The following is a 22,366-nucleotide window of genomic DNA, read 5'->3' as shown; positions in this document are numbered from 1 at the left end:
CTTCATGTAGATAATTTCGACCAATTAACACCATTCTACACGTAGATCCCGCCTTGATTGACAGGTGACAGCGGGAGAGTTTTTTTTTTACTGCGCAGGCGCACACACAGCCAAAGCGAGGAGAGAAAAGGAGATTTTAAGGAAAAGGAAATTATAATTATATATGATAAATAACCGTTTGAAGGAGTGAAAACAAAAGTCGAAACAATACTACTGCCCATTGGAGTGCTGAGGAACTTCAGTGTGCAGTTTTATCCAGCGTGAAACTTGGTGAGTTAAGTTTGAAAATACTCTAGAGCAGTGGTTTTCAAAGTGGAGGCCGCGGCCCCCTTGAGGGCCGCCAGGGGGCGCCTGGGGGGCCTCTACAATTTGGTGTGCCCATCCCTCCCACTAGTATGTTTTCTCTTTCTCACTCTCAGACAACCGCACACACACACACACACACACACACACACACACAATTCCTATTGTAATGTAATGTTATTATTAATTAAAAAAAGGGGGATATATTCAGAAGTCTGTATTTTTAATGTGTTTTAAAGACATCTTGCAAAAGGGGGGGCCTCGGTCAAATGTTAATGCCATTTGGGGGGCCTTGCCCTGGAAAAGTTTGGGAACCCCTGCTCTACAGGAGTGCCTTTCATTCAGAGTAAAAGAAATTGCAGGGACATTGACAAAAGATATTTTAATTCTGGGTGTGAATTTATTTAAGTTTTTGTTATATTCCATATATATATATATATATATATATATATATATATATATATATATATATATATATATACATAATCGTAGGCTTAACTTAGAGTGTGCACCCTAGGGTATTATATATGTACAGTACATGTTTAATTTCCCTCACTCTAAAATGTATAGAAATATAAATCATTCTATATTTACCTTATCAGTTGTGCTGTCAGTGTTGTTGTTTCAATCCACTACCTCCTACGTACCCTTTAGTCTTCTGATATCTGGTCTACACATCATCTATATAGTACATATTTAATATATGCTACAATTTATTTATTTATTTATTTATTTATTTATTTATTTATTTATTTCACTTCCTGTCATGTTTCTTTAATTGGACAAGTTGATAACGAGTGTTAAATCAGGTGTGTTTACGCAGGAATAAAAAAAAATAAAGGAATCACACATTCGGGTGCTCTGGTTTTTATTAGCGCGTCAAAGTTACGTGTTACAGCAAACTGCCTCTCGGGTAACGCTGATTAATGAATCGGCTGAATTAAGGATGAGCGGCGGACTTTTATCAATCTCTCCGAGCGGTCGTCTTCGTCTACTTGATTTGCTCCACTTCCTCCACAGCCTGTTTGTCCTTGACGTCCAGCTTAGACGGGATCTCCTCCTGAGTTCTCTCAGAGACGGGAGGTTCTCCCTCACCCTCAGCGCTCGGCAGATCTCCTTCCACCTCTGCTTCCTTTCCCTGGATCTCAGATTCCCTCTCAGATGTCACCGTGTCTGGAGCTTCGGAAGCCTCGGGTTTTGAATCCAGCACCTCCTCTGTGGCTCCAGCTGAATCCTAATAATAATAATAATAATAATAATAAGGAATAGACATATTTATGGATGCTATCAAGAAGTAGACAGTCAGCTAAATGTTAAATGTTTACATGTCTTTTTCGTAGCCTTTTCACAACGATCAGCCACCAATTAAGTCCAGTAAACCTTATTGTGCTGTAGATGTAACACATGATCACCATGGCTAGTTTATATAATTAGCCTGCCCATTTACATCTATGCTAACATTTGATGTCTAGGTTAGCTATCTAGCTAACACGGGTAATGGTACTTGATTATAAATTAAGTACCATTCTTGAGTACCATGCTTAAATGTACAAATAATACATATAGAATAAAGAAAAAACTCTTCAAGTCACTTACAGCAACATCTACAATCTCTTCCTCCCTCCTTTCTCCATCTTGCTGGCTCGTGATGGCTTCCTCTGCTCTCTCCACACGTTCCGGAGCGTCAGGTTGCCCGTTTGTGTGATGAATCCTCTCATCAGCGCCTACAGTGTCGCCTTCGGGCTTTTCTGCAGGAGGAGGAACGACCGCGTCTTGCTTTTGGTCTTCCAAACCCGGTGCCTCTATCTCCACCTGAGGCAAACAAAAACAAAAACGAAGCAGAAGGTCGATGGAGAAATATATCTGTTTGAAAAAATGAAAATGCCACAGGTGCTGGAGAGAAAGCTGTCGGGGGGAAAAGGGCAGCAGTTCCTCCATGGGATAAACACAGCTCTGTTTAATCACTGCTGGTTATTCGGACAGTCGCGGTAGCTAATAATTGCGACGCTCGCAATTTCAGAGCGTATTGTCTTTGTGCGTGACTTTTCCAAACACCCGGACACTCTCTGGGGTCTTTCTGGGTTTTCTCTGGACTCGCTCTACTCTTTCTATATATAAAAATGCACATATCATTAGAAATAATGCCTTCTATAGTCTAAACAGTGTGCTATATATATAATCGGAAATCATTTGGGATTCAGCTCCAACTTTACCCCTATGTAGGATGTATAGGAAAAATAAAGCACCAATACTCTACTCCATTTGGGTGATAATCACTCCTAGTGCACTATATATCCAATAAGGAGCCTATATATATTATATATATATTATAGGGTCTCTTCTCCATTATTATGCATTGTATCTATGTACAGTAATGCACTAAATAGCCACGTTATATGAGGTTTTCTCAAACACCTGAACACTGAACAGGTCACGATTTTTACCAGGTTTTAGACAGAACAACATAGATGTTTTAAACTCCACGATAAGATAAAGAAGAACCTGCCTGGACCGGGATTGTGACATCAGCCGGTGGTGCAATGTTGGGTAACATAGCTTCAATGGTAAGAACTCCATCTCCAGTCACGAAGGAGCGTATACTCTCCGCTTCGATTCCAGCAGGAAGCCTGGTGCAAAGTCAGATGCATCTTATGATCGACACTGACATCTGTATTTACACTGATACTGAGTTTGCAAACCACAGCCTCGGGACTCACTTGTATTTCCTGAGGAAACATCTTGAGATGTAGCCATGTTCGTCTTGTCTCTCGTCATGTTTTCCTGTGGCAAGGAAACATCTACATCAGCCAATCGCATTCATGAAAACTCACTGAATAATTCCGAGAAAGCGTTCATTTATACTCACCTTCAATTTCTAGGAAGCCACCGTGCGTTCTCACCGTAACCTCAGACGGAGCGAAATGATTCACGTCCAGACTCACGGTCCATCTGCTCTGCCGGGCCGCCACCTCGGAAACACCTCCGCCCACCTCTCTGTGGATCTTCGGGGCAAATCCAGATGCTTGGGTGTATCCGGGCCACGAGGAGGTCCGTAGCTTCCTAAAAACGCTCTCCATCCAGCTCAGATCTCTGAAGTCAAGGAAAGGAGGAAGGCCGAAGTGCTGGTTGTAGAGCAGACTGGGCTGCCAGCCGTAACCTGGAGGGTCCGAGAGAGCGTCACGGCACTTCTGGGTCTCATCCTTCATGACTGTAGACTTGGTGGCTGTGTCCTCCATGATAAAAGTGTAGGTTTGTTTGAACCTCTTCACATCTGAGGCAGAGTGCTGCTTGTGGACTTCCTGTCGCCTCCTTATATACGCCTCATCGGGCCTTTTAGCACATCCCGAGCAGCTCTGCTGATTCTAAGAGAGGAGAATTTATGGTGTTGGTGACTGAGAGCGAGCAGCGTGGTTGCCACACTGTTGCTATTGATGCTAATTTAGAGATATTTATAGATGTTGAAGGGAAAACGGCAAATAGCTGAAGGATGAGGTACGATGTCCAATGTGATCTCCGGCTAACACTGAGATGAGCTTTGTCACTTAGCGGTGATCATTAGCATGCTACAGAGATCACGACAACTGCAAGCAGGAGCCGCATGCTAGTTAATTAACTGTGAAATTTGGTTTGGCAGGAAGGCTATGACAATGACTAAGTAGAAGCGAAGTTTTCAGCCCCTCAGTGGGATCACCCTGGGCATGTGTCAGGGTAATTTTCATGAGAGAATGTGACAGGTGGGGTTTGTATATCCCTATTTTTAATTCAGACCCATTTTCAAATCGGACCACTGTGAAAACAAAATTCCACAGATTAACATGCAAGGAATAAAACACACTGTGTCGTGCTGTTAGAGGAAAATAATCAAATTACCAATGTCAATATTTAGATTCATTAATGAACAATAGATCATTCTTTTTATCCGTTTACAGTTACATTTAACGTCGTGGAATGTAACAATGTCTAAATGAAAATGAAATGTGAAAGGTTTGTGTTTCACGGAAATGTAGGAAGGAAGATTGATATTTGTTTTCACAGGCATTGGCCTGTATGCCATTTAGAAGATTGCAAATGTATTAGAATATGAATTTCATACACTAATGTGAGTCGAGTGAAAACCTTACTTTTTTTTTTTATAGTCAGAAGTACAGTTGCAATTTTGCAACAACAAATTTAATATACAGGGTGTCCCAAAAGTCTCCATACATACATAAGGCTCTATGTGTGTGCCTTCGTCAGTGGACGTCCACTTCTTCTCGGTCGGTCCTTAACACTTCCGGTCTTTTCGAATTAGTTAATGAGTTCGGAGACAGCGTGTAAATCGTGTGTAATATGCTCGCCATGTTTCCTGTTAAAGTCCATGGCGACCTTGCGACAGCTTCCCGATCCGACCCTGAGAGCGATTTCAATACGTTCTTCTTTAGTCGAAGGCGTTCTCAAAGGCTGTCTGTAAATATATATTTATATAATATAAACTAAGCAAGGGCGCACGGTGGCCCTTGGTTCGCCTCACACCTCCAGGGTCGGGGGTTCGATTCCCACCGTGGCCCTGTGTGTGCGGAGTTTGCATGTTCTCCCCGTGCCGCGGGGGCACCCTCCAGGTACTCCGGTTTCCTCCCCCAGTCCAAAGACATGCACGGTAGGCTGATTGGTGGGTCCGTAGTGTATGAATGGGTGTGTGAGTGTGTATGTGATTGTGCCCTGCGATGGATTGGCACCCTGTCCAGGGTGTACCCCGCCTTGTACCCCATGCTCCCTGGGATTGGCTCCAGGTTCCCCGTGACGCTGAAAAGGATAAAGCGGTATAGAAGATGGATGGATAAACTAAGCATGTAAAAATTTTGGAAGACGTTTTGATATCCCCCTGTGTATAGAGACTTTTTGGGACACCCTGTACTATACAATGTACTGTTAAGGAACTGTTCCCCTAATTTATGTCACACGTTTTATTTTATACACATCAAACAAAATAAAATTCTTCTTTAATAAATGTCAAAAAAAATATATATATTTGTTTCCTGGGAATTGACAGTAAACCTGCATTGTTGAATTACGTTCAAATTGTGTTTCTAAAGACAAATCTTAACCCCTAGCAAGTTCAAAACAAAGAAAAAAAAACCACTGGATAAAATGCAAATCTATTAAATACACCACAGGGAGAGAAAATAAAAAGATTTAATGTGACGTATATAATTCAAATGAAGGAATTTACATTCCGATATTTTTGCCAGCTTCCATGCTGCATATATGTCCGATAAGCTCTGGTTTTTAAACCTCACTGAGCACTTTAACCCCTGGACAGAAGGCAAACATGTTTTTTTTTCACCACTCTAACCGGTTTTAAATGGCCTTGTTGCTATTGGAGACGAGACACACAACAGGACCCAGAGCCATTTTAGCCTACATGTGTGCTCAGGAGAAATTCGGCCTGCGGTGCTCCACATGCGCTCCATGCACTCTGTAGATAATGTGCTGTTCTGATTTGACTTGAACCCTGTCCATTGTTTTGGATTAGAAAACCTAGGACAATGCCACAGACGGTTCGACCATGCCAGGTTTTGGACCCTGGACAGTCTTTGAGGATTAAGGAGGAATTCTGGGAGAAATTCCACCATAAACAGAAGGCGGTGTTTGGTGGAGTGAAGGAAATGCTTGACCTGGAGACTAAGGAAGTGGATGAGGTAGTATTTCGGACAATATTTCAGTCTATGTTGAGTTGTTTATTTCCTGTTTGAGTTGGTTTGATTCCGAGGCTATTATTTCAGAAAGTGTAGAAGGAACTAGTGTCCTACCCCTGATCATTCCACTGTTAAAAAAACAAAAACAAAAACCAAACAGACAAGAAACCTGTAAATTTTCAGCAGTGGAGTTGATAAGTAGTTACTTGCAATGGGGTACAGTGTGTTGCATAAGTATTCACCCCCTACGAGCGCTGAACTTTTGACATCTTACAACCTGAAACTGAAAATCAGTACAGTTTCCAAAATTCCCCCTTTTTTTTTTAATTGTGAAAATTTTGATTGCGTAAGTATTCACCAACAAACCTCCTAATGAAATGGACTTACAATTACATGAAATTACATGTCATCGTCATGGTAGCGCCAAAAGAGGCACGGAACTACATTACCCACCAGCCCCAGCGCGTCCCGTGTCTCAAGCGCTCTCACCTGTGTCTTGTTGAACCTTGATTAGCACCACTCTACAGTATATAGTTCCAGTTGTTCAGTGTCTGATGGTTAAGCGTTCGTTGTTAAGGTCTTGTGTCGTCGTGTGTGCGCGCCACAGTATTGCCTACCCGTAGTCTGTATGTCGTTTCCTTCTCAACCACAGTTCATATGTTTCTGTCCTTGTTTTCACGTTGTTTTCGTTTTTCTAGCACTTTACTTAATAAAATAATCTGCACTTGCATCCGCCTTCGTTATTGTATCGTTATTACTTGCATCCGCCTTCGCCTACCAAACGTTAGCGTCATGAATCTAAACAAAATAGACATAAGCGACATATTTAAGCAGGGGAGGAAATCTATACATCCATCCATCCATCCATCCATCCTCTACCGCTTACTCCTTTTACTTGATGCAATTTTTGGTCATTTGGTATATTTATATATGATCATATATATCATAAACTCAAGCATACTGACTACAGCTATCATACATGTACGTGCATGATAGAGCCTAAGTTCAAATGTATTGTAGGACTGGAAATAACTGCTAAAGATGGCTGCTGAGTGGACAAACTTGCCTACATTGACTTTTCTTCCCCCCAGCATCTATCTTCTACACTTAATCCATCTCCTCTCCTAGTAACCTGGAGACATGGTAGCTATACATCAGTGTTATTGCATGGCGTTGTGTAAAACTGTAGCAGACATGCTGTTTTAGCACACTTTAACACACTCTGTGGTCAGTAGTACCTAGAGTGCTTTCTAGGCTACGATGTTGAACACGAGCAGATTTACTGCAAATAGGATCATCTGTCAGGAGAGGGAGAGAGGGGAGAGGAGAGGAGAAGAGAGGAGAGACAGAGCAGGCGGAGGAGACACCTCGGTCTGAAAGAAGCCGCATTTGTCAACCAGAAGGCCTTTGGCACATCCAGGCGAACATTTTTCCACAAACATGACAGTACTGATACAGGCGCGCTTCTAGACAACGGCCCGGTGGCAGGGTTTGTGGGTAGAACAGTACGGGAAACGAATAAATGTATAACGAGTAGCTGAAATGTCCTGTTTATGTCAAATATGTATTCAATTAAATAGATTATATTCGATTACAAAAGCTACTATCTAACTACTGAATGTTTTTTTTAATTATTAGCAGGCTAATATGAGGATTTTGATGGTGACCCAGTGCATCATCTACCTGAAGTTTACGTTAGCATTAGGGAGCGTATCTATGTTCCCAGGGTCCCATGTTCCCCAGATATATATGGCACACAATGAACACATGGTGCTTTAAAGCTTGAGTTAAAGTGGGTTTCCCACTGAAGCTAAGCAGGGTTGAGTCTGGACAGTACCTGGATGGGAGACCTCCTGGGGAAAACTAAGGTTGCTGCTGAAAGTGGTATTAGTGAGGCCAGCAGGGGGCGATCACCCTGTGGTCTGCGTGGGTCCTAATGTCCCAGTATAGTGACGAGGACACTATACTGTAAAAACAGCACCGTCTTTCATATGAGATGTTAAACCGAGGTCCTGACTCTCTGTGGTCTTTAAAAACCCTGGTGGAAGTTCCCTCATTGGTCCTTCTCCATGATCCATGACTGACTCATTGATGGCAAGAAAATTCACAAAAACTAGCTGAAAATTCAGAATGTATGTGTCTGGGGTTTTTAAAAACAAGCCAGACAGCAGAGCTGCCCTTATGACTGAACAGGTCAGGATTATCACAGGTGAGCACAAACTGACTCAGCATTATTTCTTTCTGTAGGCGCCAAAAATAGAGATCTGTATAGCTGAGGAAGGAGTCTGCCACTCGACCCCTCCAGACTCCATGCAGCAGTGTAAGGTATGAGGTCAGCATGAGGCACAGCTCAGTCTGCTGAGTACATGAAGATCTAGTGAAGAGATGTGAAACCTTTTGATAATTAAAACGTGGGGAATTAATTGACCGAGGAGCTTCTACTTGGAATGTTGCACTTTGGGACTTTGGGTGCTTGTCTGAGTGACCTTGCAGTGACTTTGGTGGTCATTTGAGGATAATTATTATTATTTTTTTAAAATGTATATGTAATACTGTCTAAGTTTAAGATTCAGAGCAACACAATGATGAATATCCATCATTTAGGCTAAATATGAGGTGCATATGGTTTACTTTGCACCATTTTTAATTTAAGCTGCTATGATTTCCCCTGTTCTTTTCTCTCTCTCTCTCTCAGGATATGTCCCTAAAGAGGCCAAAGTCTCGGAAAAGAGGAGACACCGACAACCTCTGGAAGCATCTACGGCGCTCCAGGTTGGTTTTCCTGCCAAAACCTAAGTTAGCATGAATAATTTAGCTGAATTTAGTGCTCGCCACAGTTGCTGGAGGATTAAATAATCAGCAACCCAGATTTCCTGTAGGAATAGTGTTTGTTGTTGTATGCCTGCTGCAGGGTTTTGTCATTTTTCTTTATGATGCACAAATTTCTACTGCATTTGATTCAAGGCCTCCTGAGTTGAAGGAAACATCCGTCAGCCTGTCATTGCAGCTCGACCCGCTCACAAGTCGAACGCTTAGGCTAGAATGAAAGTGTAATGGCCTTTGAAAGTATGAGCATAATAGTTGGAAATAAAGGGCTAAGCCCTGCAATGTGGAGGACATAAAAAAGATGGCTAGTCGGCTCAGGGACTTAAAACTTGATCTCAGTAGCATTTTAGCCATTCAGTGTCAAGGCAGAATGTCAGCCTTGTCAACCATAACCTCTAAGGGAATTAATGCATTTTTGTGCCCTTTTTTTTTTTTTTTAAATGTGTGCTAAACACTAGCTGGTCAGTCTCTGGATATGTTTCCCCTTCAAATGTTTTTCTCAAACAACATTTAACATCCAACACCCACACCAACATTCATCAACAAACACCACCATTCTCTATCAAACATCAACACTCGCCATCAAACACCTACGCCAACATTCACTATCCAACACCTACACCAACATTCATCATCAAACACCACCATTCTCTATCAAACATCAACACTCACCATCAAACACCTACGCCAACATTCACTATCCAACACCAACACCAACATTCATCATCAAACACCACCATTCTCTATCAAACATCCACATTCACCATCAAATACTACCACTACCCATCTAACACTATCATTCACCATCAAACACCTAGACCAACATTCATCAACAAACACCAGCATTCTCTATCAAACACCAACATTCACCATCAAACACATACAACACTCACCATCAAACACCAACGCCAACATTCATCAACAAACACCAGCATTCTCTATCAAACACCAACACTCACCATCAAATACCACCACTACCCATCTAACACTACCATTCACCATCAAACACCAACGCCAACATTCATCAACAAACACCAGCATTCTCTATCAAACACCAACAATCACCATCAAATACCACCACTACCCATCTAACACTACCATTCACCATCAAACACCAACGCCAACATTCATCAACAAACACCAACATTCTCTATCAAACACCAACACTCACCATCAAATACCACCACTACCCATCTAACACTACCATTCACCATCAAACACCAACGCCAACATTCATCAACAAACACCAGCATTCTCTATCAAACACCAACACTCACCATCAAATACCACCACTACCCATCTAACACTACCATTCACCATCAAACACCAACGCCAACATTCATCAACAAACACCAACATTCTCTATCAAACACCAACACTCACCATCAAATACCACCACTACCCATCTAACACTACCATTCACCATCAAACACTAACGCCAACATTCATCAACAAACACCAGCATTCTCTATCAAACACCAACATTCACCATCAAATACCACCACTACCCATCTAACACTACCATTCACCATCAAACACCAACGCCAACATTCATCAACAAACACCAACATTCTCTATCAAACACCAACACTCACCATCAAATACCACCACTACCCATCTAACACTACCATTCACCATCAAACACCAACGCCAACATTCAACAAACACCAGCATTCTCTATCAAACACCAACACTCACCATCAAATACCACCACTACCCATCTAACACTACCATTCACCATCAAACACCAACACCAACATTCATCAACAAACACCAACATTCTCTATCAAACACCAACAATCACCATCAAATACCACCACTACCCATCTAACACTACCATTCACCATCAAACACCAACGCCAACATTCAACAAACACCAGCATTCTCTATCAAACACCAACACTCACCATCAAATACCACCACTACCCATCTAACACTACCATTCACCATCAAACACCAACGCCAACATTCATCAACAAACACCAACATTCTCTATCAAACACCAACAATCACCATCAAATACCACCATTACCCATCTAACACTACCATTCACCATCAAACACCAACGCCAACATTCATCAACAAACACCAACATTCTCTATCAAACACCAACATTCACCATCAAATACCACCACTACCCATCTAACACTACCATTCACCATCAAACACCAACGCCAACATTCATCAACAAACACCAACATTCTCTATCAAACACCAACACTCACCATCAAATACCACCATTACCCATCTAACACTACCATTCACCATCAAACACCAATGCCAACATTCATCAACAAACACCAACATTCTCTATCAAACACCAACAATCACCATCAAATACCACCACTACCCATCTAACACTACCATTCACCATCAAACACCAACGCCAACATTCATCAACAAACACCAACATTCTCTATCAAACACCAACACTCACCATCAAATACCACCATTACCCATCTAACACTACCATTCACCATCAAACACCAACGCCAACATTCATCAACAAACACCAACATTCACTATTACACACCAACAATCACCATCAAATACCACCACTACCCATCTAACACTACCATTCACCATCAAACACCAACGCCAACATTCATCAACAAACACCAACATTCTCTATCAAACACCAACAATCACCATCAAATACCACCACTACCCATCTAACACTACCATTCACCATCAAACACCAACGCCAACATTCATCAACAAACACCAACATTCTCTATCAAACACCAACACTCACCATCAAATACCACCACTACCCATCTAACACTACCATTCACCATCAAACACCAACGCCAACATTCATCAACAAACACCAACATTCTCTATCAAACACCAACAATCACCATCAAATACCACCACTACCCATCTAACACTACCATTCACCATCAAACACCAACGCCAACATTCATCAACAAACACCAACATTCTCTATCAAACACCAACATTTGCCATCAAACACCAACACTCACCATCAAACACCACCATGAAACACCTACAACAACATTAATCAATGAACACCAACATTCACTATTACACACCAACGTTCACCATGAAACACCAGCATTCATCATGAAACATTTAAGTTATTATGCTTCTCGTGAACAAATTGTAGACAGGCAATAGGCTATATATAACATAGCATATGTATAGATTTTTTTTTTACCCCAAATCTCTCTATTTTCACACCGGTCCCTCTGCTCTCTCAGTTTCTATTTTTCTTCCATTCTTGTGCCTAGTGTATGCCTGGCAGGCATCAGAGCTGGCATTTCGTCCGTCCATGTGGAAGAATAAAACACACTGTTTCTCAGCAGGCCTCTCTCTCTCTCATTCTCTCTCTTTCTCTCTTTTCCTCTCTGGGCATCACAAAATGGATGACATTTATGACAGTCACTGATGGATTCCAGAATTGTGAATTATGCATGCCAAAGCCAGGGTGGTCTGGCATTTTAAAGAAGGAAAACACAATTACTGCGGCTGGCTTTTTTATCCTGTCAAAATAGAATGAGTTTACTGTTTATGTGGGTCGCTGCTTTCTTTACCTCCAGCGTTCATTTGGCTTTTATTATCTGCACTGCAGTTTCTGGAAATTTCTGCTCTGCTTTCACTCAGTGAAATGACCTTCTCAGCATGAGGCCTAATATTATAAGAAGACATAGTACAGAAGTATTGTGGATGTATGGACAGCGGTATTGTGGGTGTGATGAGGGGTGTTGCTTTTGGATGGAGAATTTTTGTGTTTAATTATGAATCTTGGTGTTTATTAGAGAAAGTTCATGTTTATTGGTAAATATTTGAGGGAAAATGGTCAAATGATGTGAATGGTGGTCAGTGCTGCTATTAGACTCTTGTTGTTTGAAGATGAATGATGTGGTGTTTGATGAGAGTTGGTGTTTAATGGTGAATGTTGGTGGTTGAAATGTTCGAGAGTCCGTTTGAATGCTGGAGTGTAAATGAAAGTTAGTGTCTGAAGAATGTTCATGTTTATTGGTGGGTGTTTGATGGGAAATGTTGGTGCGAGATGTTAATGGTGGTGTTTGATGCGGAATGTTGGTATTTGATGGTGTGTATTGAATGCTGGTGTGATTATGAATGATGTGGTGTTTGATGGTTGGATGGTTGGTGTGTGAAATTTGGGAGATTTTGTCAGGGTGTATTGAATGCTGGAGTGTACATGGAAATGTTAGTGTCGGAAGAATGTTAGTGTTTATTGGTAGGTGTTTGATGGAAAATGTTGGCATGAGATGTGAATGTTGGCATATGATAAATTTTGGTGCTTGTTGGTGATTACTGGTGCTTGATGGTGGGTGTGTTGGGTGTACATGTGTGTGTTGGTGTCTCATGGTGTTGGTGTTTACTGATGAATGGTGGTGGTTGATGCTGAATATTGATGAATGCTGATGTTTAATTGCAAATTGTGGTGTTTGATGATGAATGATGTCTCATGGAGAATGTACCGGTGGTTATTGGTGGATCGTGGAGGTATTTGATGGACAATGTTGGTGTTTTGATGGAAAATGTTGGCGTGAGATTGGGAATGTTGGTGTTTGGTGGTGTGTGTTGATGTCTCATGGAGAATGTACTGGTGCTTATTGGTGGATGGTGGAGGTATTTGATGGAGAATGTTGGTGTTTGATGGACACTGTTGGCGTAAGATAGGGAATTCTAGAGCGTGTGTTGTTGCGTGTTGGTGTTTGATGGAAAATGTTGGAGTGAGATAGGGAATGTTGCTATTTGATGATGTTTGTAGTCCACTGGTGAATCTGTCAATGGTTGTTATTTCATCTAGCATCCAGTATATGGTTCTAGAACAATGTTCTTGCTGGAATCTTGTTTAAGAAATGTAATGTTTACCGTGTGTCCCTCAGGAAGATGGTTTCAGCAGTCAAGCAGGGCAGTAGTTATTTTCAACTCCTCCAGGAGCAGGAAGAGCAGAAGAATGAAAAGAGGAGGAAGAAAGAAGAGAGGAGACGCACCGATCTTCATCATCCATCCTCCATCTCTGACTCTGAGATGGAGAATGAGGAGGAGAGGTAATGTTACCGTTAACCGTTAAAATACCAGATTTTTTGTTGGATTTTATTAGGAAAGGTATGAGTGTGGGATTATGGGAAGGGACTCATTTCCATCAGGACTGCTTATGTGGGTCTTCACTGAGATGAAGATGATGATGATTGCATCTATATACACAAATACTGTTTTCTATCCAGAAGATCTGTTAAAGGAGGAGTCTCCTCATCATCCTGGAGGCAGAGCAACAAGGGGTGGGGCCAACGACTCCGCCCCTTTACTCCGGTCCACCAATCACTGACTTCAGATCAGCCACAGAAGCTATCAGAGTAAGAATTCCACTTTTTATTCTTACTTTCTCCCTAACGTTCTCACTCATTCTTTCTCTCATAACCTCTTTTCCTCTTTTCCTTGCTTGATTTCTTTCTCTCTAATTTTTTTCATTGAATTCTGTCTGTCATTGTCTGTCTTTCTCTTTCTCTCATCTCTCTCTCTCTCTCTCCATCTTTCTCTTCTTATGGCTGTCTTACTCTCTTTACCTCTTTGTCTCACTATCTTTTTTTCATTTCTTCCTCTTATGTTTCTCTCTCTCTCCATCATTATCTTCCAGTGTCTCTATATCTCTCTCCAGCTCTATCTGTCTCACTGTGTCTTTATCTTCATTTCGTTCTCCCATGTGTCTCTTCATCTTTCTCTTCCCGTGTCTCTCTCTCTCTCCATCTCTTTGTCTTGCTGTTTTTTTCTTTCTTCATCTCTTTCTCTCATGTCTCTCTCCGTCTTTTTATCTGTCTCTCTTATTTTCTCCATCTCTTCCTGTCTCACTGGGTCTCCCTCATGTGTCTGTCTCTCCATCGTTCTCTTCCCATGTCTTTCTTTCTCGCGCCGTCCACTCCTCCATCTTACTGTGTCTTTCTCTCTCTCTCCATCTCTTCCTCTCACCGTGTCTTTCTCTAATCTCTTGCTCTCGCGTGCCTCTCTCCTCTGTCCATCTTTCTCCTCCTGTCTTTTTCCCCGCTGTCTTTCTCATCTCTTTTGCTCATGTGTCTTTTCATCTTTCTCTTCCTATGTCTCTCTTTTTCTCCTCTCTTCTTCTTTCTGTTTTTCTGTCTTTCCATCTCTCTCTCTCTCTCTCTCTCTCTCTCTCTCTTTCTCTTGGTGTAACACACTTTTTACATAAGCCTACACACTTCCTAATTGTCTTTCTGGGCTTCGGTGACGTTTCTCTCTGAAGTGCTTACACTGAGGATTTAAATGCTGAAAACATAAGTGGGTGTTTTGTTGCTGCATTTGATTGCAGCGCTTTCAAATAGTGTGTGTGTGTGTGTGTGTGTGTGTGTGTGTGTGTGTGTGTGTACTCTAAAACACTTAGGAATAAAAACCGCAGGCAAATATCTCAGTCTCGGATAATTTCACAAAAGAGACATTTCTTAAAAAAAGCACTTTGAGAGAAATTGCTGGTCTTTTATTCAGCCATGTTTCACACACACAGAACCGTGTTGGCTTTTGTGTGGACGATTCATTGGAGTGAGACGCAATTTCAGCCCAAGAGTTACAAAGAGCCAAGCAGCGCACCCCTACTAGAGTAGAACTGAAAGGAAAAGAAAATAACGGACACAGACATTTCCTTGATGGCCCGACGGCCAACGGTGCTAAAAGCTTTCGTGAATAGCTAATAGCTAACTTAGCGGAGAACGATGACCTATTAGCTTGCTCTAATGCTCAAAAATTAGAGCAAGCTCACCTCAAATGCTTTTCTTTCTTTTTTTCTTTCTTTGGTTGCTGGTTTTTTTTCTCTCCACATGTCAGTGATGTACCTCCACCAGAATGCAAAAGGAACATTAGGTCACCAGTGCCATAAGAGGCAGACCAGACTGTATTATTTAAGTAGGGGCCACCAATCTTCCCCTAGAATAAATACAGAATATTTACTGTGTGTGTATGTATGTATGTATGTATACACACACACACACACACACACATACACACACATACACACACACATATATATATACAAACTACTTGTTATAAACATAATGTTAAGGTGCATGATATGGTGTAGGTCAGTGGTTTTCTTCGAGCTGCTGCCCCCAGTGGACTGTGGTGGTATTGCATGGTAATGTCTATTTTTCCCAATACAATAATGCAATAAACAATATGATAATATGCTAAAATTATCTGTCAAATGTAAATATGATTATTTAATTTGGTGATTTTATGTACAGAGATGATTATGAAACATCATTTATGGAAGGAGTCTCCAGTGCCAGCTCCCCCCCCCCCCCCCCGCCACCCCCCCAGAGAGTCTTTTCCCGGATTTGTTTTTGTCTTATTGACTTCCAGAGGAAGGGGGGATGGGGGGGGGGGGGCTAGTGAGGGAACAGGAACTTATTCTATTATTACTTATTTTTAAAAAAAAATTCTAATTGTTGGCAAGTTGTTGTGGTGTAAAAGGAATAATGCTCATCGTGACGTGCTGTTATTGGAACATGATTAACTTCGGAGTGCTAACAGTATCTCCGCTTCATCTCACCACCCCCGTGCGGATTATTTTCCGATAACAGGACGGCCCATCATGTGTCATTTTTGCAAAAAAATAGCTTATTCTGATTTAGGTATTTAGCTGTCTTGAATGAGAAACTGTATAATATAGTATAATATAATATCTCACTTGTGGCCTAGTTATGTAGTTTATTATCCAATTATCGTAGTTACGTTTACTGTTTTGGGACGTCTGCCAAACCAGTCCCTGTTACTACTTACATTACAGCAGCGATAACCAGTGGTTCCCTCACCAGCCTCTCTATTTTCTCTCTTGACGTTTATAAAACACAGCGTGCCGTGTTACCTGTCCTGAAGATTCAGAAATGTTCAAATGAAAGCTTTACCACTGACTGTTAAAAAGCGCTGACACTGGAGACTCCTTCAGTGTCTTTTCAGGAAAATTCACCATACGAGAAATCACACACATTTTTACATTCGTTTAAGTGGCGTGTCCGCCATGCACAGGGTGTTAACCTTGACTATAGAAACGATAGTGTATTAGAACGAGCACGTTAGTATAAACCCGGATCCGTCTGATCGATCAGAATGATTTCTGTGGTATAAATGTGTATACTGCACAGGGATTTGAGATGTAATGCGTGTTCTGCTCTGTGTTCTTGTAGGGAACATGTGTCTCGGCAGCTGTGCTGTCTGTGCTGGTTGTTGGAGGCTCTGACTCTGGAACGTTCTGGAAAATTCGGACCTGTGGATTCCTGCTGGGATGCTAAGTATGATTCCAGTCATAACGTTAGATATGAGAAGAATATAATGGTTTTTTGGTGTGTTTAAGGTATGAAATGCAAAACGTGTCTTCTGTTTTTTTTAGTTAGCGTTAGAGTGTTTGTTCATCATGAGCGTGTTGTTGATTTAGAGTGTTGAGTGTGTGTTTGGGACTCAGTGTGAGTCTAACTCACAGTAACACACTGCACTTCCTCCCTGAGGCTGAACACTGACCTTAATAACACTGTGACCTCGGAGTCCAGAGTGAATATAATGAGTGTAGGAGCTTTATGAAGTGTGTGTGGGTGTGTAGGTAGGTATGTGTGTGTGTGTGTTCTTTAGCTTCAGTTTAGCTTCAAGTCACAAAAGCAAAGTGCTTGTGTGTATATATGGTCCCTTCGAAAAGTACTGGAACGGCAAGGTCAATTCGTTTGTTTTTTGTTGAGTCGGCAGTGTGTTTCGTATCGTCGTCTTGCTGCACGATGAAGTTCCTCCCAGTTAATTTGGATGCATTTTTCCTGTAAATTGGCAGACAGTTGTTTGTTTCTGCTACCGTCATGAGTTCCATCATCGATAAAGATTAGTGAGAATGTTCCAGAAGCTGCTGTGCAAAGCCCCAAGCCTTGACGCTACCTCCACCATGCTAGACTGATGAGATCGTCTGTTCAGGATCATGAGCAGATCCTTTCTTTCTCCACACTTTGGCCTTTCCATCACTTTGGTAGAGGTTCATCTCGGATCCAGAACTTTCGCGGCTCGTCTCTGTATTTCCTCACCGATTCCAATCTGGCTTTCCGATTCGTACTGCTCTCAAAGTGTTCTTCAAACGGTGGATTGTGATACCTTCACCTCTGCGCTGCGGAGGTTGTCGGTGATGCCACTGACTGTTTTTGGGTTTCCTTGGCCGACCTTTTCGATGTCTGGCTGTTAGTACACTTAGTTCAAACAAAAGATGCCGTGTTCTAAGTTGTTTAACACAACTAGATGTAAATATGAGGAAATGAAAGCTGAAATTCTGATCTGTTGTCTCATATTCATCTTTTGATCTCAAGCACAAATGTATTCAGTGTATAGCGAAAACAAAAGAATTGGCCTTGCTTTTCCAATGCTTTCAGGAAGTGTCCTGTGTTAATGTTCACAGTGTGAGTACAGTAGGAGTACGCCCCCTGGTGGCAGCCATAGCCTTTATATTTGGTTTACAACATTTATAACATTGTCTTTGTACTGGACTTTGTATAACAAACACTTTGTACTGGACTGTACTTGCTCTCTCTCTCTCTCTCTCTCTCTCTCTCTCTCTCTCTCTCTCTCCCTATCTTAATGTCTGCCTCTCTCTTTGTCTCCTACTGTACGACTCTCTCTCGCTTATTCTCTGTCTCTCGTGTGTGTGTGTGTGTGTGTCTCTCTCTCTCTCTCTCTCTCTCTCTCTCAGGGATCTGGGGCGAAGCAGAAACACTCTGAAGGCTGTGAATAGAGAGAAGTTGATTCAGGCCAAGTGGGAGCGATTCATCTCTCCACCAAAGGTCTTCTATCTCTGTCTCACTCACTGACCTGAAAGTCATCCCATAGTTCATCACTCCCAACACACACACACACACACACACACACACACACATACACACACAAATAAAGATAGCTAGCTAGCTAGCTAGCTAGCTAGATAGATAGATAGATAGAAAGATAGATAGAAATGATTGATTGTAATATAATGATAATAATCATTCATATGGTTTGTGTTAATTGTAAAAGTGTAGCACTGGTATATTCTCTCTCTCTCTCTCTCTCTCTCTCTCTCTCTCTCAGTCTCTGCGTCCTGTAATCAGACTGTCTCGCGTCACCTCTCTTACCCACAAGTCCTCAGCCCTCAGTGCTGTGTCATCATCTGTGTTAACAACCTCATTGCTAGGCAACGTGTCCTCCTGTGATGTCCCTTTTTCAGGTGAAGAGAGCGAGTGTCCGAGTGTGGTGATGTCAGAGACGGATCCTCCTGTTTCTACATGTAGGTCGTGTGTGCGTGAGAGTGTGTGTGTGTGTGTGTGTGTGTGTGTGTGTGTGTGTGTGTGTTCCTCAAAACAGGAAACCATAATGTTATAAACCCACAGGGGTCAAAAGTCATGTTTCTCGGAATGCCTATGCATAAGGAGTGTTCAGGAAGTTAAATTGTGTTACAGATGTTGAACAGCAGAGAGCAGCTGCAAGATAACATCTGTATATCTGTCTGTCAATCTCTCTCTCTCTCTGTCTTTCCTGTCTGCCTGCCTGTCTATCTATCCATCTATACATCTTGTCTATTTGTCTGCCTGCCTGTCTGTCTGTCTATCCATCTATACATCCTGCCTATCTGTCTATCTATCCATCTATACAGTGCCCTCCAATAATATTGGCACCCTTCATAAATACGAGCAAAGAAGTCTGTGAAATTCTTTAAAAATCACAAAAAATACTCCACTCTCATGGATAGCAAACAATTGCAAAGACAACACGGGTTTAGCAAAAAAATATATCTTTGTTAAATATAGGTGTGCAACAATTATTGGCACCCTTTTAGTCAATACTTTGTGCTAGCTCCCTTCACCAAGATAACAGCTCTGAGTCTTCTCCTATAACGCCTGATGAGGTTGGAGAATACATGGCGAGGGATCTGAGAGCGTTCCTCCATACAGAACCTCTCCAGATCCTTCACATTTCAAGGTCCACGCTGGTGGACTCTCCTCTTCAGTTCACCCCACAGGTTTTCTATGGGGTTCAGGTCAGGGGACTGGGATGGTCATGCATCCATACATCCTATCTGTCTAATGTTTGAGTAAAAAAATAAAACCTCATAATAGAGTTTGATATAAATGTGAGTAATGAGCCAGATGAAAGTCTTATACTCGTTTTTATTAGATATTAAATCGACAAGAGAGTAATGAAGCTCAATTCATCAAGGTTATTACACGTTTTCATGTGTATGTGTGTGTGTGTGTGTGAGAGAGAGAGAGAGAGAGAGAGAGAGAGAGAGAGCACATTCTCTAAAACTCTGTGAAGATGTGTAATTTCTCCTAATGTTATTGAAATTCTTGGATATGGAATTATAGCTCTTCTAAATATTAATATTAATAAACTGATTTTGTTCTCTGATGATCAGACTTGTGCTTAACCAATAACGTTACAGTTAACGTGTGTTACAGATGTTGACCAGCAGAGGGCGAGCTAACATCATGATTATTTTACATCCCATTAATATGAACTTTAAACAGTAATGTCTCGGTTTAGTGACGTATCATTATTATGTTATAGTTATCTATAAACATTTTGTATTTATTGTGTATATTTGTATCACAATATACACTTTGTTTTGTCTACTTCCTGGTTTTCCACTGTACTCACTTCCTGTTTCCTTCCTGCTCTTATTGCTGTGTGCAGCACTGCTTCATAATTTGTTTTTTGTCCGGTTGTGATTACTCTGTATACCGTGTCCTCTTTGTGCTTTTCAGGTGTTTTCTTACCGTTTAATGATTTCTTCCTGGACTATTTCCTGGTGTTTTCCCCGTGTCTTACTGGTGTTCTTTCATTTTCATTTTCTAACCAATGGTATTCTTCATGTTTTCCTGTAGTTTTTCCTGATGTCTTCCTGTTGTCTCTTCTTGGGATTTTCCTGTCTTCCTGGTTTTTTTTTTTTCCTGTTTTTGTTTCCTCAGGTCTACCAAGCGTCTTTCTGACATTTTATTATTCTTTTTTCTTGGGTCTTCCTCTTTTTTTACTTCCATGGTGCCTTCTTGTTAATTTTCTGATTTCCTCCTGGTGTTTTTACAGAATTTCACTGTTTTCCCCCTTCATTTATTTTCCTTCATTCTTTGCCTTGTGTCTTCCTGTTATTTGTTTCCTGACCCCCCCCCCCCCCGGTTTTATTTTTCCTGGTTTATTTCCTGAGGTCAACCAAGTATCTTTCCGACATCTTACTGTTCTTTCCTTAGTGTCTTCCTGTTGTTGTTGTTGTTATTGTTGTTGTCTTCCCTTGTACCTTCCTGGTTTCCCTAGTGTCTTCCTGTTGTTGTTGTTGTTGTTTTCCCTTGTACCTTCCTGGTTTCCCTAGTGTCTTCCTGTTGTTGTTGTTGTTGTTGTTGTTTTCCCTTGTACCTTCCTGGTTTCCCTAGTGTCTTCCTGTTGTTGTCGTTGTCGTTGTTGTTGTTGTTTTCCCTTGTACCTTCCTGGTTTCCCTAGTGTCTTCCTGTTGTTGTTGTTGTTGTTGTTGTTTTCCCTTGTACCTTCCTGGTTTCCCTAGTGTCTTCCTGTTGTTGTCGTTGTCGTTGTTGTTGTTGTTTTCCCTTGTACCTTCCTGGTTTCCCTAGTGTCTTCCTGTTGTTGTCGTTGTCGTTGTTGTTGTTGTTTTCCCTTGTACCTTCCTGGTTTCCCTAGTGTCTTCCTGTTGTTGTTGTTGTTGTTTTCCCTTGTACCTTCCTGGTTTCCCTAGTGTCTTCCTGTTGTTGTTGTTGTTGTTTTCCCTTGTACCGTCCTGGTTTCCTTAGTGTCTTCCTGTTGTTGTTGTTGTTGTTGTTTTCCCTTGTACCGTCCTGGTTTCCCTAGTGTCTTCCTGTTGTTGTTCTTGTTGTTGTTTTCCCTTGTACCTTCCTGGTTTCCGTTGTGTCTTCCTGTTATTTTTTGCTGATGTCTTCCTGTTGTTTGTTTGTTTGTTTGTTTGCTTGTTTGTCATTTCCCCCCTGTAATTTCCTGTTTTGTTTCCTGAGGTCTACCAGGCATCTTCCTGACATTGTACATTTTCCTTTGTGTCTTCCTGGTTTTCTTTCACTGTGTTTCCTTTTTGCTGTTTCCTGGGTTTCTTCCCGTCTTCACAGATTTTTCCTGTCGTGTCCTCCTGAGGTCTTCCAGGTGTCTTTCTGACATTTAACTGTACTTTTCCTTCTTTCCATTTCCTGGTGTCTTCACCCCTACCACACACACACACACGTTTTTGTTTTTTTTTTCCCCCTGGTGTGTGGCTGTTTGTTTTTTCCTGGAGTCTTCACAGAGCTCTGCTGTTACACCGTAAACACCACCTCTGAGTGAATAGTTTAGGGTGGCCGTTTTGGGTTTTAAATTAGAGCTTGTACTGATCCTTCATTTCCATTTATTACTAAACGTTACAATGTGTGTTTGATTAGAGACTTTACTGCCCTAGAAACATCTGGGTACCGCACAGCCGCGCGCGTGTGTGTGTGTGTGTGTGTGTGTGTGTGTGTGTGTGTGTGTGTGTGTGTGTGTGTGTCAGACTTGCAGACGCTGCTGGATGAAGTTCA

The 22,366-nt window shown here is 41.6% G+C and overlaps 2 protein-coding genes across 8 annotated transcripts in view; one reads left to right on the top strand and one right to left on the bottom strand.

Moving 5' to 3' along the window:
- Positions 1-1,123: 1,123 nt before the first annotated feature.
- Positions 1,124-3,645, bottom strand: si:dkey-1k23.3 (heat shock protein 67B1). Its single transcript, XM_053653687.1, has 5 exons — positions 3,170-3,645; positions 3,021-3,084; positions 2,810-2,930; positions 1,900-2,115; positions 1,124-1,537 (listed from the first exon to the last, which is right to left on the bottom strand). The coding sequence occupies exons 1-5, from the start codon at positions 3,537-3,539 to the stop codon at positions 1,295-1,297; spliced, it is 1,014 nt and encodes a 337-aa protein (XP_053509662.1). The 5' UTR covers positions 3,540-3,645; the 3' UTR covers positions 1,124-1,294.
- A 2,033-nt stretch (positions 3,646-5,678) lies between these two features.
- LOC128625418 (coiled-coil domain-containing protein 60-like) overlaps positions 5,679-22,366 on the top strand; it is a 22,660-nt gene continuing 5,972 nt past the window's right edge. For 4 of the 7 annotated variants that reach the window (XR_008388940.1, XR_008388939.1, XM_053653682.1 and 1 more), the window contains exons 1-9: positions 5,679-5,981; positions 8,226-8,303; positions 8,674-8,750; positions 13,688-13,852; positions 14,030-14,158; positions 16,994-17,098; positions 18,523-18,613; positions 18,894-19,089; positions 22,339-22,366. The exon at positions 22,339-22,366 is cut by the window's right edge and continues 66 nt beyond it. Coding sequence is in view for 5 of the 7 variants with exons in the window: in XM_053653682.1 (XP_053509657.1) it covers positions 5,829-5,981; positions 8,226-8,303; positions 8,674-8,750; positions 13,688-13,852; positions 14,030-14,158; positions 16,994-17,098; positions 18,523-18,613; positions 18,894-19,089; positions 22,339-22,366 (1,022 nt within the window). In the remaining 2 variants the exon portion in view is untranslated. The remainder of the gene's footprint in view (positions 5,982-8,225; positions 8,304-8,673; positions 8,751-13,687; positions 13,853-14,029; positions 14,159-16,993; positions 17,099-18,522; positions 18,614-18,893; positions 19,090-22,338) is intronic. The other 3 variants (XM_053653683.1, XM_053653685.1, XM_053653684.1) reach the window with 3 other exon arrangements.

This window comes from Ictalurus furcatus, chromosome 22 (assembly GCF_023375685.1).
Source record: "Ictalurus furcatus strain D&B chromosome 22, Billie_1.0, whole genome shotgun sequence".
NCBI lineage: Eukaryota > Metazoa > Chordata > Actinopteri > Siluriformes > Ictaluridae > Ictalurus > Ictalurus furcatus.
Note: the sequence above shows the minus strand (reverse complement) of the source record. Positions and strands in the feature narration are given on the sequence as shown.